The sequence below is a fragment of the Aphelocoma coerulescens genome, chromosome 2 (assembly GCF_041296385.1).
Source record: "Aphelocoma coerulescens isolate FSJ_1873_10779 chromosome 2, UR_Acoe_1.0, whole genome shotgun sequence".
In the NCBI taxonomy this organism is placed as follows: domain Eukaryota; kingdom Metazoa; phylum Chordata; class Aves; order Passeriformes; family Corvidae; genus Aphelocoma; species Aphelocoma coerulescens.
In genome coordinates this window covers 81,829,153-81,843,535 of record NC_091015.1, presented here as the reverse complement: position 1 = coordinate 81,843,535, position 14,383 = coordinate 81,829,153, and the positions used below count along the sequence as shown (strand labels likewise).

General features: G+C 39.8%; 1 protein-coding gene across 7 annotated transcripts in view; it reads left to right on the top strand.

Moving 5' to 3' along the window:
- ZCCHC2 (zinc finger CCHC-type containing 2) overlaps window positions 1–12,952 on the top strand; it is a 45,033-nt gene extending 32,081 nt beyond the window's left edge. For 4 of the 7 annotated variants that reach the window (XM_069008284.1, XM_069008281.1, XM_069008279.1 and 1 more), the window contains 6 exons: window positions 2,089–2,224; window positions 3,721–3,785; window positions 4,664–4,758; window positions 7,641–7,769; window positions 8,468–9,976; window positions 10,970–12,952. In XM_069008284.1, coding sequence (XP_068864385.1) covers window positions 2,089–2,224; window positions 3,721–3,785; window positions 4,664–4,758; window positions 7,641–7,769; window positions 8,468–9,976; window positions 10,970–11,037 — 2,002 coding nt within the window. In that variant the 3' untranslated portion in view covers window positions 11,038–12,952. Of the gene's footprint in view, window positions 1–2,085; window positions 2,225–3,720; window positions 3,786–4,663; window positions 4,759–7,640; window positions 7,770–8,467; window positions 9,977–10,969 lie in introns of all 7 variants that reach the window. The other 3 variants (XM_069008282.1, XM_069008280.1, XM_069008278.1) reach the window with 1 other exon arrangement.
- Window positions 12,953–14,383: the final 1,431 nt, after the last annotated feature.

The following is a 14,383-nucleotide window of genomic DNA, read 5'->3' as shown; positions in this document are numbered from 1 at the left end:
CTTTGGATATGTTTGCACATAGTTGTGCAATAATTCAACTAAATTAAGAGGAAAAAAATGGATACGGAATTTATTGTGATTTACAATTTTGTTTGGTGTTGATTTATCTGTAAAAGGTATTAATCTTGGGGTGAAAATTTACCTGGAGTTGCAATAATTAAAATATAAACATAGCACAGAACAGTGTTGCTTAAGGTCCACAGATCTTTAACAGATAAAATTCTTGTGAACTCACCACAAAACAACTTAGTGGTTTGTGTCTGTTTTGGTTTTTAACTGTCCTACTTTCAACTTATTCCTCAAGAAGAAAGTGTCATCTTGACAAAATCTGTGATTATACTGGTGGATATACAGCCTACTATGAAGTTGTCAGAGCAGGATCCAAATATAGTAGCATAAAGTTATTAATAAAGAAATTGTCTTATTCATTGTATAATGAATTTCACTAAGGCAGACTGTAGTCTAGGATCTGGCTTTCAGGTAGGAAAGAGAGGGTCAGACCTTTCCACAAAGTTCTGTGAAGGAAACTCCTTTAGCTAACTATTATTTTTTGTTTATATAAGAGGGGAAAACATGTTTACTCCTTGACTGCTGGAGGTCTGTTAGTCCTCTCTGGTTTGCATTATGTGTCTGTCTCCTTAAAATCTATACCTGTTGTTTATGGGTTGTAAAGAAATGGCACTGAATGAAACATTTCTGTTTTAAATATGCATAAAGCTGTTTTGAGTCACAAGCAGTTCATCTCAAAAAGCATTGGTACATTGTGCATCTGTCTACCTCTTGTCTTCATTCAGTATTGTAGCCTTACTCTTGAAAAAAGTCCAAAAATTTACTGGTAGGAATGAGATCATACATACAAAATAAAAACTTTAGTAATATCACAGTTTCCATGAAATGACTGCAAATTTGTCAGTGAAATCATTTACCTCCACTTGGCAGAAGTTTCTAAAGTGACGTTGCCCCTATCTTTGCAGACAGGGGCTTATGTCTGTCTTTTGGAACCTTCTTGGATTCTTGTAATTTTCTTAAATTTTTTTTTTTTAATATTCTGTTGTGTATCTTTTAAGTAGCTTGAGCCCTTACAGAGGTATTTGGTAAGTAGCTACTGGAACTTGAGCATGTCTTGTGCTTTCAAGTGAGCTGGATTTCTGCCATTATGGGAACTGAGTAACATTTCATATTGCAGTAACCTTCATGAAGCAGCCTGCCAACAGCCCTGAATTAAAAGACACTTTCAATTATCAGCATAAGTACTTAGATAAGAATTTAAAAGTGTTAGTGCCTTTTTTCTTTTTTCTTCTGCATTTAGCAGCATGCTGTGAGGCATGATTTTGTATGAGACACAAAATGGTTATAGGTCCCTGTGCCCTACTGACTCTGTCAGAACCCTGTTTTTCCAGCAGTTTTTGTCGACTGTGGGTCTCAGACCTAGTTAAATATTGCTTCTGACCAGCTGCTGTAGACCAAAGCTTCAGTGGAAATCATTATGAAGTCCAGAGTAAGTGCCAAGTGCAACTTCCAGCACTATTCAAAACTAGCATTCCTGAAGGTAAAAATGCAAAGCAAGATAACTATTTTGGAATTGAAACAAACACAGCTGCAGTATGATCTGTAGTAACTGTGTGCTCCTTTCCTTAAATAACTCAGGAATTCTGAAATAGGGATTACAAAGTAATTCCAGTTTTGTCATTAATGATAAGGAAAAAAGAAGATGAATTCAGAATACATTTCTGTCTGGAAAATTTCCACACATGTGGTATGAAAATAGAAAAGTTTTTGTGTGTAGAAATATCCAAGGAAACTCTTCCCTCAATTATTATTTTCTACAAATTCTGTTGTTCTGAATTTTACATCAAATTATAGTAGATAGTAGACAAATGAAAAAGGAACTCCATTTATGGCCAGATTATAACTTTAGAGCACAAGAACTGCTGTTATTTACATCTTTTAAATCTCTTGAAAATTCCTAGGCTTTTCTGAAAGCAAAATTTCCCAACATGATGCGAAACACGTATGTTGGTAAGAACAGCTTGCAGGTTTGTTGACATCAGCATAATTTTTGGGGCTTTTTTTTTTTCTTTTCAGCAGCACTAGCAGTGCAAAGTGTTCTTCACTGGATAGCCTTAACATACAGCACTCAGAGCAGAATGGAGTAATGGACTGGAGAAGGAAAAGCTGTATTGTCCAGCAGCACCCAGAGCACTGTACTAACCTACTTGACCAGGTGTGTTGCTATTTTTTCTTCAAAGCCATATTCTGAGACACTTGAGAAGACTGTCCACTACACATGATGAGATTTAGCTTTAAAAGATGAAAAGCCCTGCTAAAATTGTACAAAACAAGTGTTGAAGTTGCTACTGACTTACCTTGATTAGAAAACCTCTCATAATTCCTTACCACTGTCCCAGAAAGCTGAATATTTTGTTTATGAATTTGTAAATAAAATTCCCCAGCAGAATATAAGTAATCAGAAAAGCCTAATGTTAATTTCTAATCAGGCACTTTCGTGTTACTGTAGATAGCATTGCCAAGCATTCCAGAATGCTTGAGCGATTTCTGTTATTGCAAGGAACAAACTAGAAACTGTGTTAGTAGCTAAACTCTATTAATGCTAGAGTAGGTACAACAGGTTAAACATATTGTCTCTGTCTTACCTGTATGATTTAAGGATTAATCTTTGAAGAAAGCTAATAGTTGAATGCATATACACTTTTTGTGAGATTTGTTTCTCTTCAGTGCTCAATCTCATTGTGAATATAGGTAAGCAGAGTAATTATTTATAAATAAAATTATCTACTACTGAAATTGGTGGAAGGAAGGTTGCTCACTGCTTACATATGAAAAAGCCAGAATGTTAGAATTGCTTGATATTACTCTTATTTATGTTCAGAATTTGGCCGTTGATTGTTACATGTGGAATAGCAAGCCAAACAAAAGTAGTTTCCTTATTTCATAAAGCAGGGTAATGAACTGAGGTTGGCTTCTAAACATGAAATGGTAGACTGCATCAAAGCTTGAACTACTGCAAGCTTGAATCAAGGAAAAAATTAATTTACTAAAGCAGAGGAAAAGCTATTTAAGGGAAGTCCAGATACAGTGATTTGGACAGAGATTATTTCAGAGTTTTCATAAATTTTACTTCCTTGCCAAATATGAATTGTTAATAACAGCTAGAAATAGCATACTTTGAAAATGGTGTAGGTCCTATGTTTTTTCTTATGTGCTTGTATGTTGTATTCTAGAGTTAGTTTAGCAGCTTAAGTCTCCAGTTTAAGGCTAGGTACCTGCTTGTCAATATGTAGAAATAATTTGTCACGTGTACTTCCCACACCCAACTATGAAATAATTCCATTTATATCAACAAATTTTGTAGCTCCTTAAGCCTGATGATTGACCTTTTTAGCAGGTATGTGATGAAACACATTTGTTTTCATCCTCTGGAGGAAGAACAGCATGCAAACAATAATTTGGTTGATATCTCTGGCATATTTTCAAGCAGTAATTTGCTGAGTGTTTTGCTGATACTGACGTAAACACAAGACACGATGCATTATTTTACAGGCTCAGATGCACTGAACAGGTGGTTGTTTGGGTGGTTATAGCACCTGTGAGCTCACTAATCTTGGACTTCTGAACCTGTCGGTCTAGAAGGGGGGTTTTTCTTGGCTTTCATAACACAAATTCTGTTGTTTGACTGGTGTCTTTGTCTTTTCTGTCTAGCACACAGTGGAAAAACGAAGTCTGTCTACAGTAAGCAAGAAGAAAGGAAAGCCACAGCTGGAAAAGTAGGTTTCCAATGTAACTGGTAATCCAGAAACAAAGTGTAATGCATTCACACTGATAAACAGAGTCTGCAATCAATTAGATGCTTTCATTTTCTATGGTGGGACAAGAGCTAGCATAGTGTGAGGCTAGGCTACATAAAAATCTTTATTTTATATTCTGTAAAGAAGTAACTTGAAAAATAGAATTTAAGTGGATGCATTTATTTATCAAAATATCACTTGTCATTTAACAAAAAGATGGAGTGGAAGTACATTTTTAACCAATATTAAATTGCCTTTTTCCCTTTATATTTATTTGAAAGTTAAAAGGTGTAAAGCTGTCCAGAACATACTGAAAATCAAATGAGGGTTGATGGCAACCTTTAACATTATGTAGTGTGTGGTAACTGGCTGAAATGTCTTATTGAAGATAATTTGCGCATCAGAGGACTTCCAAACTTCCTGCAGGCTACACAACTCTGCACTGTGAGAAGTGAAAGCATTTCCACCCTTACCTAGTACTCTGCCTACTTCCAAGTTTCTGTCATTTTGTTACTCTGTACCCAGATGCTTTTATGTTAGACTGGTGTAGGCTGCATTACACACACCAGCTTTCAAAAATGACTTTACTGTCTGCTGCACCATTTCCTTTAGGTGTCTTTTCTTATGCAGATCTTTATTCATAGTGTTTAGTAACACTGCTTGCAGCTTAGTTCCTGGTATATTGCAGCAGCAGCCTCTATTTAGTTGTTTATTATCTAAATTTGTTGTTATATCTATTAAATACACATTTCTGGCCTGGAGTCACTGCTTTTGCTTCCAGTGGCATTCCATGTTCATTCATGGTTGGTTATTTGTGCTCATGCATTTGCAAAAAAGCCATGAAATTATTTACACAGGGAGAAAGCAAAGAAAACTGACTGCAGGTTGACTAACAGGAGCAATGGAGTTCGAGTTGCAGCATCACAGCACATCTGTACTGGGACAGCAAAAGGTAAGGTGCTTTTTCCAAAGCTGTTAGTAAGAAACAGAACTTGCAGATTTATTCAAGGTCTTCTGTAAAGGGGAAAGCACAAGTCTGAAAAATGTTCTGGTGCAAGTCAGCATATTGACAGTCTAATTTGTGCTTTGACTTGCTGTGTAGAACACACTAGACTCAGTCTTTTGCATCCAGTCACTTGGGGTGTTTCTCTTCATGCATAGGTGGCAGAATACTGGTAAAGTCTCCATAAGTTGGCTTATGGGGTGGAGCAATTGCTGAAACAGCTACTGTTGGGTTACTTCTATACGAAATTTAGCAGTGTGAGTGTGTGGAGATGGAGCATCTTGCCATTAGGTTCTCTTTGCAGCCTACTAGTTTCTTCATTTGCTGTGTAATGGCCCACAAGGAACTTGTATAAAACCTATGGTATGAGCCATTGATGAGCTGTCGTGTTTAAACCAAGTGACCACTGAGCTACAACACAGAACTGTGTATGCTGCCCTAGCAGGGTTTTCAGGTTAGGGTAATCCTAAATGTAGGGTCTAGGCCAAGACTTGTGTTTATCAGTCAGTTTTAAGACAAAATTATATTTGTGTTCCTTTAGTAAACTGAGTCTCCAACCTTTATTACAAATTTCTGAAGGTCTATGCTACCCATTGACTTTGCCATCTTGATGTTTTCTAAATTCCTGATATCAGCTGTGACCGTGCCTCTTTAATACGTAGTACTCATGACAGAAGGTTGACAAAAGAGTTTGCCTTTTTCTACACTACCTAATTGGCATAAGTGTTGAAAGGATTCTTAAAATTGCCTTGTCTTTCTATATCTTCCACTTGCGAGTCTTGATTAAGCTTTCATTCTTTCTTCTCACTGCTCCTTACCTTGGAGAGTTCCAGCTGGATCCCATTCTGAATTATTGACATGTTCTATGGGCAGGTGTTTTTACCTGCTACAAACAGCATTTGACTAAAACTTTAAGAATTCACAGTCCACAAACATTGCAAAACTAGAGCAATTTTGGAAAGCTGTAGTTAAGGGCTGTTAAGCAGAAAGCATACTGTACAGCAGAGCTTTGCTGCATGCATTTCTGATTGATTACTGCTTTGTTGTCAGGCAAAGTGCACTGAGCTTTTGTGAGCTGACGATGAGTTGAGGAGGTGATGCAGTGGTGCATAAGGGGAGACCTTACCACTCTCTACAGCCACCTCAAAGGAGGGTGTCGACCAAGGTGGGGGTTGGTCTCTTCTCCCAGGCAGCCAGCAACAGGAGAAGAGGACACAGACTTAAGCTGTGCCAGGGGAAGTTTAGGCTAGACATTAGAAAAAAATTCTTCACAGAAGGAGTGATTGGGTATTGGAATGGTCTGCCCAGGGAAGTGATGGAGTCACCATCCCTGGAGGTGTTTAAAAAAAGACTGGATATGTGGCACTTGGTGCCATGGTTTAGTTGGTAAGTTGGTGTTGGGCATAGGGTTGGGCTTGATCTCAGAGGTCTTTTCCAACCTGGTTGATTCTCTGATTCTGCAAAGTTAATAGGGAATACTTTTCCATAGGAGTTCTGTTTGCTCACTACCCCACCACTCTACAGATGTGGAACTGCCTCCTGGTGACTGTTGGCTGATTCAAAAAGAAGCTGTAACCCACAGTCTGGAAGCCATTAAGTCCTGCTCAGAGATGAGCTTTCAACCCGCATTTAAACATCAAAATGTCCTTTGAGATACTTACTGGAGACATAGTCTAAGGAAAAAAATTCATGTTGCAGTCTGAATCTCTGCTAGGTTTATATATCCAGGCTTGATTTGAAATGCCCTGTTTTGAGTCTGTAATTCTTAACTGCATCATGTTTTCTTTCATTTTTTCCTCCTTATTTTGAGCTTGTCTGAAGCATCAGTTAGTTACAATGGTAACTTTTAAGGCTTGATACTTTGTGAGTAGCACTCCAGACTCCAGCTCTCAGTGATCCCAGGTCCACATAGAGGCTCCAGGTTATATTCGATGTTCAAAGTACTTGTTAAAATAATTAAAGCAATTATAGGTTTAATCCAGGAAATTATTCCAAGAATTGAAGCATTAAGGCAGCTTTTTGATGACCCATCTCAACCTGTTAAACTTTCAATAGCAATAAAAAATGGAAAAAATTATTTTATTTATAAGTTATTATTATAATAATTAGCATTCTAATTTTTGTCCTGAAGTTTTGCTAACCAAGGTTTTGAGAGCTGGGGTTTCCAGGTAGTGTCTGTCATAGATTCTGAGAGAGGGTGAATTTGTCATTCTTCTTCCCCTCTGAGGCTGAATTTGAAAGCCGAACCATAGCAGCTACCGTGAATGCTGGTTTCCAGCAAATGAGTGTCCCGTGATCCATTCAGAATTTAGAAAACAATTTACCACTTTTTCAGTTAATCTCTTTTTCTTTAAACAGAATTTGTTGATAGAGTTTGGTTAAAGCCTGTTCTAGAAGAGTGACTTGTGAAGTGGTGCATTGTTTTGACATGTCCCGCTGAGTTAGCTTTCTGCCTGTGCTGGTGTCACCCAGGAGCGCTGCAGCTCTGCCAGCGGAAATGTTGGATCGCTACTGTTCAGAGGAAATTAGTGTTATAGTACAGTCTGGTATAAACATCAAAGGGATCATTAAGGGTCATCATTCTTGTCACTGATTTGCATAAATACCAATTTTCAGTACCATCTTCTTTGACACCAAGGATTCGATCATCACAAATTTAGGGACGAGACCAGTCCTCAGTGCTGGGAGTGGAAGTGATAGGAATACAGGGGACAGATGCAATTAAGTAGGAACAGACAAAAGTCTCAACTAGCATGAGATGTGAGAAAACCAAAATAAGCTCACTTCTATACACTGAGATCAAAAATAAAACTAACAACTTTTATTTTTAGATCTGAATTTGGACGCTGGATCTGGTCATGATACGTGTGGAGAAACATCATCTGAAAGTTACAGTTCTCCTTCTAGTCCACGACATGATGGGAGGGAAAGCTTTGATAGCGAAGAAGAAAAAGACAGAGGTTGTATTTTTGGAGAATATGCATGAATGCCTTTATTCCTTGACTGATCTCTTTCTTGCCTTAATTTTAGTTAGTTTTTCAGTTTGATCAGCTACTTTGTTTTCTGAATTAGCCACTGAATACATTGTGCTTTGCGGGTTTCATGACTGGGTGGTTCAAGGGCTTCTAGCACTGTTTAAATACCACTGAGTTTTAGGTTACTAAATGTATGTAGTAATTTTTTGGCCTTGGTGGTATAGCTCTTTTGAGAAATTTCCACAGTACAATAATGTGGAAAACTTTGGCATGAAAGGGGCTGGGTTTATATCAAATTATGTGTGGCATGTCCGGGAGCTCTGTCTTTTTGTACTGGCAGTTTTCCACTCCTTCCAAATTTAAGTAGGCTGTGTTAATTTCTTTCTAGACAGATGCAAATTCCTAATTCACTCTGTCTCCTACTCTTCACATTTGCAGATACACACAACAGTGTATATAGCACAGTAGCTAGTTGGGCAGGTGGATATAGGCAAGTCATGAAGATGGACCTAGCTTAATTTGGGTGAATGAAAAGAATATCAAAGTTGTCACAGTTGGGAAGGCATAACTATCATTCATGTCATCAAACTCAGTAGGTTTTATATGGGTAAATGAGTCCAGGGCATGATTCTCTGTTGCTTGAGATTCATTCGTCTGACTGACAAGTGTTTTTGTCCCTACAGATACAGACAGCAATTCTGAGGACTCTGGGAATCAGAATACAACCAGGTTTACAGGCTACAGTGCTGTCAGTTCATCAAATATGAACAAATCATCTGCTCAGATCTCTTCAGTGAATAATGAAAATGGGAGCCTTTCAGAAGATCCTTTGAATGCAAAGTTTCAGCATATTTCCTTCATGCCTGCCTTACACTGTGTGATGCACAGCGCTGCCCAAAAGCCTGAAGCAGTTGTCCCGCCACCCATATCTGCAGATGGTAAAACGATGGGAATGCTGGTTACCACACCTGTTGCTGTCTCGCCAGTGAGAGAGTCTGCGAATTCCCCTCCTGCGGGAATGGGCCCAGTGACCTCTGGTGAACCTGAGAAACGCCTTGAGCTGATGGCTTCCCCTTTGCCAGTCCCATCCTCTTTCCTTCCACATTCTGTCCAGCCTGGTAGCCCTGCTTTGCATTTGGCAATACATAGGTTGAAAATCCCGTCTCCACAGGGATCATCAGAAAGTTGCACAGTTAATGGACCACAGCAGCCGACAGGAAACTTAAGTATTGGATCACCAAATACTGCCTTTATCCCAGTCCACAATCCAGGTAGTTTCCCAGGATCCCCAGTTCCTACTACAGATCCCATCACAAAACCTGCGTCCCAGGTGGTAGGACTGAATCAAATGGTGCCTCACATTGAGGGAAACCCAGGAGCAATCCCTCAGCCTACCAATCTCAAGGTAGTTCTTCCAGCAGCCGGTCTCTCCACAGCAGCGCCGCCACCTCCACCAGCTTCGTACGCTTTGCCAGGCAGCCCTCACGCTACCAGTGTGTTGCCCAACCAGAATACAAACGTGCTGAGCACTGGAGCAACTTCCTCACCACCTCAGTCCGCTGGCCTCGGTGTTGGTCAGGTCCAGTCCACTGTTCCTCCTGCAATCCCGACACACACGCCAGGCCCTGCCCCCAGCCCAAGCCCCGCTCTAACACACAGCACTGCACAGAGTGACAGCACATCTTACATAAATGCTGTTGGGAATAACAACACTAACGGGACAATGTTACCTCCGCAGCAGTTGGGATCTGGCCCTTGCGGTTCTTGTGGACGTAGGTGTAGCTGTGGGACCAATGGCAGCCTTCAGATTAATAGCTATTTTTATCATAACCCACTTCATGGACAAGTCTACAGAGTTCCATCTTTCTTCACTCTGCCATCACTTTGCAATGGCAGCTACCTCAATCAAGCACATCAAAGCAATGGAACACAACTTCCGTTCTTCCTGCCTCAGTCTCCGTATGCAAACGGGCTTATGCATGACCCAGTGATGGGGAGCCAAGCCAACTATGGTATGCAGCAGATGGCAGGATTCGGGAGGTTCTATCCTGTATATCCAGCACCTAACGTAGTTGCCAACACCAATGGGTCAGGACCCAAGAAGAATGGGAACGTTTCATGTTACAATTGTGGTGTAAGTGGACACTATGCGCAGGACTGTAAGCAGTCATCCATGGAGGCCAGTCAACAAGGTAATCATGATAACTCCCAGCGGACTTGCTTTTGAGTTTAGCAGTTTCTCTTTACCTTTCTGAATGTGCTGTTTCTGGTCTTGCAGAAAGGTGTGCGTGCGTGTGTATGTTTTGTGTAAATGGTTGTGCACTAGTGACCTGCTCTAAAACTGCAAAGTATCCTATCTCTGCCTGAAAATCTTGTAGAACAGTGCGAGGGAACGGGGTTCACAGCGTGAAGTTGAAAATGGGTATGATTCAGAGCTGGAAAGTCAAATGATACCAGTCCTAAATTGTCATTCTTTTTTCACCAGTTTGGTTTTGGCATTATGTTGAGACTTGCATATTGTTTCAATTTTCCCATTCCCTTTCAGTGAGGTGCTTTTTGCGAGAACTTGTTGGCAAAAAGTGAAAGATATCAATTAATGTCTATGTTATGACCTTGGGTTCCTAAAACTTCTGAGAATTGAAAGAAATGTCTATTTGATTGAAAGACTGCCCATTTGATATTTTAAGTTTTCTAGGGCTTACCTTTGCACAATCAGCCATCCTTCTGTGCCCTGTCATGCAATGCATTTAACTTTTCAGACAAGTTGCAGTAAAAAGGCAGAAACCGATTGGAAGAATAGCTTCCATTTCTCTCTCCATCCAGAAGAATGGGGAAAATGCAGGGTTTGCATCGAGCATAAGTTATTTTTGATTCTTGCCCTTGTTCCCATTCTGACTTTAGTAGTTTGATTGGACCAGGAGAGATGAACCTTGATGGGGACCATGTTTTCTTGGCATTTTTCCAGTAAAGCTCAAGTCCTATTATCTACACTCTATGTCTTCTTTTAAACTTACAGTTCTAGCAAGAGGATGAAAGAAAATAGGATAAAGTCTGAGGACCTACTTTAAAAGGACTGGAGGATGATAGTGCCTTTTGAAGAGCATGTCCATTTTGATACCTTGTAGTGGTTTTGTAATCCATTTTAATTGTGAGCAGTGACTTAGTAGTTCTCTTTCCTGTTTTAGGCACTTACAGACTGAGATACGCACCTCCCCCTCCCCCTTCCAATGATACCTTGGATTCTGCAGACTGAAACAAGTAAACATTGCCTACTTAAACTGAAGCTTGGGAAATTGGGGGAAGGTGTGTGTGGGAGGGGGAGGTTGGGCTTGTGTTTTGGGACATTCCCGGTTTTATATTCTTTTGGAGTTTTTCATTGCTTTTGCACCTCTGTTCCGTACAAAAGAAGAAAGCTGAGTCCCTGGTCTCCTCCTGGTGCTACAAGAGGCTTGCGTAATGCATGTAATTCACACACACAGCCAAACAATCAGACAGAGCATTCGATCCATGCTTTTGCACTGAAGACTTGAGACATGTGCAATGTTTACTGCAGTTTAAAAAAAAAAAATTCCTCTGACCTCTGACATCACTGGTGGAGCAGCCATATGGTGAAAGAAGAAACTTGGTCATGTTCCCCACCACAATCTTCTTCCCTCCCTCCCTGTTCTCCTTATGCTGCTGTTCTCTTTTTTCTTTCCCTGGTTGTCCACGTGGATTCGTTGGACTTGCATGAGTGTTTAGCAGTTCATACAGACCCTGCCCGTACTCTAAATTTAATGCTCATGAATTGAGGGGAGATGTTCAAACATCCTATTAGCAGAGTCCAAAGGAAAACAGGATACTGTATGTGTACTACATCTGATAATAATACAGATACGCAGCTTTCGAGAGGCCCAAACAAATGAAAACACATAGAGCAGGAAGGGGCTGAAACTGTGTGGACTGGAACAGATTTAGAAAAATGAACGAGCTTAAATTGACAGATTTTTCTTCCCTTGTAGCTTTTTAGCCTGTATGTTCAGCAACAAAGGTGAAAAAAATGGTATGAATGTTGTACTCAGTGTGTTTGCATTTGTAATGAAAGTTGACGGCATTTTTTCCTTTTTAAAAGCTATTCTACATCGTGTCAACACAGAATGAACATTACTTGATTGAATATTTTTTTCCTAAACTATTACAGTGTTGCATTGTACTTAGAATGTAAATGTTTTATTTCAAACTGAACAAAAGCTATGGTTTTCTACAAAATAGTCAGGTATTAGTATTAGAACCTGTCTACCAAATAGAAAAGTCACTATTTTATAACAATTTACCACTATGCGTAATTACGGTATAATGTGAAAGACTGAAATGAGTGTTAAGATGGTATTAAACATGTCAGTATCATGAGTAAGTAAGTTTAATGCTGCTGTATTTTTTATTTTATTTTTAAAAGCCAATATATGTACTAAATTGCTTCCAGGTAATATTTGATTTCCTAAAGTGCACTGAGGTTATCTGGAAGACGAGTGTGTTTTTGACTGCTGCATTCAACACCGATGAACAACTACCACTGTATATCCATAGGGTTTGGCATTCCTCACAGTTCATGGCAGAAATGTTTTTTCTTAAAATCAGACCCAGTGTCCAGTAGAGGGATGAAATAAAAATCAATCTTTGGTTCAGCTGTCTAATAAATTGCTAAACAAACAAAAAACTTGAAGAAAAAAAAAGCTTGATTACTACATTTCTTCATAGGTAGCATTTATATTTATAGCACCAGTGTACATTTTGAAACTTTTTTCTTGGGGGGTGGGGGGGAAGGGGAGGGAGGTAGATGAAAGCTTTAATTTAAAAAAAAAAAAAAGTTTAAGTAGTAAATGAAAATTATTTTGATTAAAATTTTTATTTGATCTGGGTATTTTTGGACCACTTGAAATGAATGAACTGCGTTTGAGTTGAAGTGAGGGTGTTAAACCACCAATGGACTTGTATTGTGAATTACCTGCCAGTTGTACTTTATGGAACTTATTTTATGATTTAAAATACTGTACTGTAAATAGGAGGTATGTTACCTTCTCTTTATTTGTATGTTTACCATATACTTTGATATTTGAAATGTACTGGAAAGGTCACTTATATTTCTAGAAGAGATTGGATTTTATGCAACCTTTTTCCTTGAATTAACAGCAATAAAAAAAAAGAAAAAAAGTACCTGTGTGTATGTACTGTCCTTTATCACTGAGAATGGTGAATCACTGCTGCTGGGTATAGGGATGGGATCATGGAGGAGTTTGGCAAGCTCCCATTTTGGTTGGAATTTGTCACTTTTGAGACAAAGCCAAGAGTATTTGACTTAAACTGAGGTCAGTCTTGTGACTGAAGTCAAGTTGATTTAAACTTCTTTAAGATATAGTAGAGCTCTTGGTAGAAACAGGTCATCCTTGTGTGATAGATCCAGGACTTGGACTGCAGCTCTTTCAGAACAGGTAAGCCTATCCTAACCTGATGGCTCCTGGATTTGGGCTGAAAGCTAGGTTAAACATGCTTTTTTTTTTTTTTTTTTTTTTTTTTTTTTTTTTTTTTTTTTTTTTTTACTGCCATGCAAATAATGTATCACCTATTCATGTAGTGACCAGAAACTGAGAACTGAGATCTTCTATTTCTAAAATAGAGGGAAGGGCAACAGGAGTTGCTGGGAGTAGGGAAGGAGCTTAGAAAAGTTTGCCTGATTGCAGGGCAATTGAAGGGTCTGATAGGAATGCAGTGTCTGGATGTGCTCGGGTTGTACTTGGGAAGAGAAGGGTACTGAGGACTCTCATCTCATTCTGCTGTAAAGACAGTGTTTCTAATTCCTGCTGCTTAGCTGCAGCTTGTCTGTGGAGCCAAGGACCACAGACTATCATGCATTTTTATCCCAGATTACTCCCCAGAACAACCTCCTGGAGAGGACCAGTTGAGGGGATGAGGAGGCTGAAAGTTGCCCATGATCCCAACTTCTCTTTTTCAGGCAATTCCCATAATTGTGGTCAGGTATTAAACCCAGGAGTCGCGCGGACACCATCACACAGCTTCCATTGGTGCAAGTGTCCTGTGTCCCTTCCATGGACACAGAGGGGAGTGCAAATACCTGTCCACGGAGTTTGTAAATTGTGATGCTACTCTGCAAATGCCATCTGCTACTTAGAGTGGCTGTCCTGAGTTGCTGGTACGCTTGTTTGCCTCTGTGCTGCAAGCAGTCCTGACTTTGACAGATCCTGGCTGGACTTAATTCAAAAGTGTAAAAATATGTACCCTGTGGCACAGCAAACAGCAGGAATGCCTCATGCTTCTGGTGCTTGTTTTGCTGGAGACCTGACAGCACTCGTACCTGGCTGTCCTCTCTGGCTGCACCACTGCTGTCTGTGCAATCAGGTTTCATGCCAGCTGCAGCTCCAGAAAGTCTGTCTCCTGCTGAGTGGCTTGGAAGCTGCCGAATGCCCAAAAGATAAAAGAGAAAATCCCACTGGCTGGTTGGTCTGAGCAGCTCTCTGAGCTGTCCAGGAGTGACTCCTGAGTACTGCGCTGCTCCTGGTTTGCAGTACTGCTCTGGATTGGAACCATTTGGTTCCTAAAGCTGG